This window comes from Curcuma longa, chromosome 7 (assembly GCF_044706935.1).
Source record: "Curcuma longa cultivar G26 ecotype Majalengka, Jawa Barat chromosome 7, ITB_CL_G26_1.1, whole genome shotgun sequence".
Taxonomy (NCBI): domain Eukaryota; kingdom Viridiplantae; phylum Streptophyta; class Magnoliopsida; order Zingiberales; family Zingiberaceae; genus Curcuma; species Curcuma longa.
In genome coordinates this window covers 9,000,440-9,002,939 of record NC_133867.1, presented here as the reverse complement: position 1 = coordinate 9,002,939, position 2,500 = coordinate 9,000,440, and the positions used below count along the sequence as shown (strand labels likewise).

Sequence of the window (2,500 nt, the reverse complement as noted above, 5' to 3'; positions counted from 1 at the left end):
TTAATGATTTAACTAATTAACTAAGCATGAGAATTTCTAATATTATTAGTTCTTGTGATTTGCAATATATCAAGTCAAATCAAGTATAGATTAATCATTAATTTTACCTAATGACAATCTTAATCAAGTTGGTGTTGAAAAACAATAGGAGTTTGTTTTGAGATAGAGAAGATGTTAATTAAAAACTAGATTATTTTTTAAAAAAAACATTGGTGGAATACTCAATTTTCTCCGTGCAAAGAAAAAAAAAGAAATGTGAAATAAATATAAAATATCACAAATTCCAAACCGGATAATATTTCTCCATGCACGAGTTCCTCCAAGAAATCAATTACAGTGCTCAACTTAACCCTAAACATTATTTACACACGCAATTAAATGTAAAAACCTCCATTAATTACATTATCACACGGCCATGCACTTGCGCTGGTCCCTCCAGTGGCTGGACCACGCTCTCCGAAGCTCACCGGCCCCATCGCCGCCGACGAACTCTCGCCCACCGCCGCCTCTCCGAAAAGCCAGTCCATCTCCTCCAACTTGATCGTGCTGAACTGGAACAGCTCGTCCAGCTCTGCCGTGACTCCGTATGTACTGGAAGAGCATCCTGATGAATAATTACTGACAGTAGTGCTGTCTTCACCGGCCGGAACCATCACCGGAGCTCGGACTTCTTGGCTTTCCGACGATGCTGTCGGCAGCCAAGGCCAGCAGCCGTCGCGTGTGGCACCGACAAGAGTTGGAAGTTTCTTCTTCGGCTGATCAGAATTGTTCTTTCCGAAGAGCCTCTTCTTCAACTTGGTGTTCCAGTAGTTCTTGATCTCGTTGTCTGTCCTTCCCGGTAATTGCGTTGCAATAATTGACCATCTATTATTTTTTTTTTAAAAAATGTCAAATTCTAAACATTTTTCATAAAAAAAATTGTATTAATAACAAAATGTTAATCTAAATCGGAAAATAAGGAGCTAATGTGGATAATTGTCGATCCATCTTCCATCAACAAGGCAAATCCATTACCTCCTCCCTCCCACGGAATAAGACATTTGATGGATTCTTAGAGTATTACGGTTCGATCCTAATTGACTAAAGTATGCACATACTCTATTTGATAGAAAAATTATAGAAAACAACACGAAATACGATTGCCCAAGCGAGTTTGGTATTCGATGGACCTCAACCCTAGCAAAGTGGCCATGTTGTGCTCACGGCTCTAGTGCTCAAGTGAAGTATTGATGGGTCGATTATAAAAGTAGACTATCGGTGGTCTTCAACACGAGTACTTTCGAATGTACCCAATAAACGAACTACGGGGAAAGGCAATTCACCTTCGACCCTCTTTTAGTCACTTATGCTAGTCATGATCAATGACCATTCCTTTAGTAGCTAGTCGTCGGTCATCAATGGTTTGAAATTTCACTTTCGATCCTTGTTGGGGTGTGTACATGTGACAATTGTTGTGGTAATATAATTTGACTATTAATCCACTAAGTTTAATTAACTAAAGCTTAATTAATTATCGATCACCTGCTTCCGATGCTGATGAAGAGGCTGATGATGATGTTGTCTTCCTCCTCGGAGAAGTGGCCGTGCTTCAAGTTTGGCCGGAGATAGTTCAGCCACCGGAGCCGGCAGCTCTTGCCGCACCGTTTAATGCCTATATAATTAATATAATCACATGATCATTAATTATATAGCAGCAAATTAAATTGGTTAACCAGCCAGCTGCTAATTAAGCACACCATTATTAATTAAAGGAATTAATTAACTAAGAGCATTAATTATAACTAATCATCATCATCACTTAATTACCAATCTTTTTGGGGAGAGCAATCCAGTTATCCCCGGTGCCGTGCTGCTCGATGTAGGACTTGAGCTTCTCGTCCTCCTCCGGCGACCAAGTGCCTTTCTTCACGGCGGCCTTGTCGCAACACGGGGCGCGGCCCATCGTATACTAAGCCAAGCCGTGAAGAGGCCAGAAGATGAAGAAGAAGAGGAAGATGGCCGACTGGTCGGTCGGTAACCTAGTCGAATGGTGATGGAGAAGGAGATTGAGCGATGGTTGATAAGAGGAAGATGAAGAGGTGAGGAAGGGGGATGAAGTTGATGGCTTGTCTTATTTGGAGTTAGCATCTTAACCTAATTAATTTTTAATTAGTGTGATAATATTGATTGATTAGTCTGTGGTGGATGCATGCATCACCAACGTGGTCCACCATTAATTGCTCCATGCACATTATTTGCTCACCTTTTGCCACATGCCACATACTTTGTTTTATGCAATTAATTAAATTGCATGTAATATTTCTCTCTCTATCCAATATATATAAGCATGCAAAATTCATTTCCTAATGTTTAATAATATTTTTTAAATTTTATAATAATGCATTAAAAACAATAATAATAATAATAATAGATTCAATAATTAATCCTTAGAATACTTTATAGTGTGTCATAGTTAAAATTCGAACCATGAGTGTTTGGGTAGTCTGTGGAATATCTTATC

The 2,500-nt window shown here is 39.1% G+C and overlaps 1 protein-coding gene across 1 annotated transcript; it reads right to left on the bottom strand.

Moving 5' to 3' along the window:
* Positions 1-267: 267 nt before the first annotated feature.
* Positions 268-2,063, bottom strand: LOC141832166 (transcription factor RAX1-like). Its single transcript, XM_074719653.1, has 3 exons — positions 1,807-2,063; positions 1,522-1,651; positions 268-864 (listed from the first exon to the last, which is right to left on the bottom strand). Exons 1-3 carry the CDS (start codon positions 1,940-1,942, stop codon positions 375-377), a joined length of 756 nt encoding a protein of 251 aa, XP_074575754.1. The 5' UTR covers positions 1,943-2,063; the 3' UTR covers positions 268-374.
* Between the last annotated feature and the right edge of the window lie 437 nt (positions 2,064-2,500).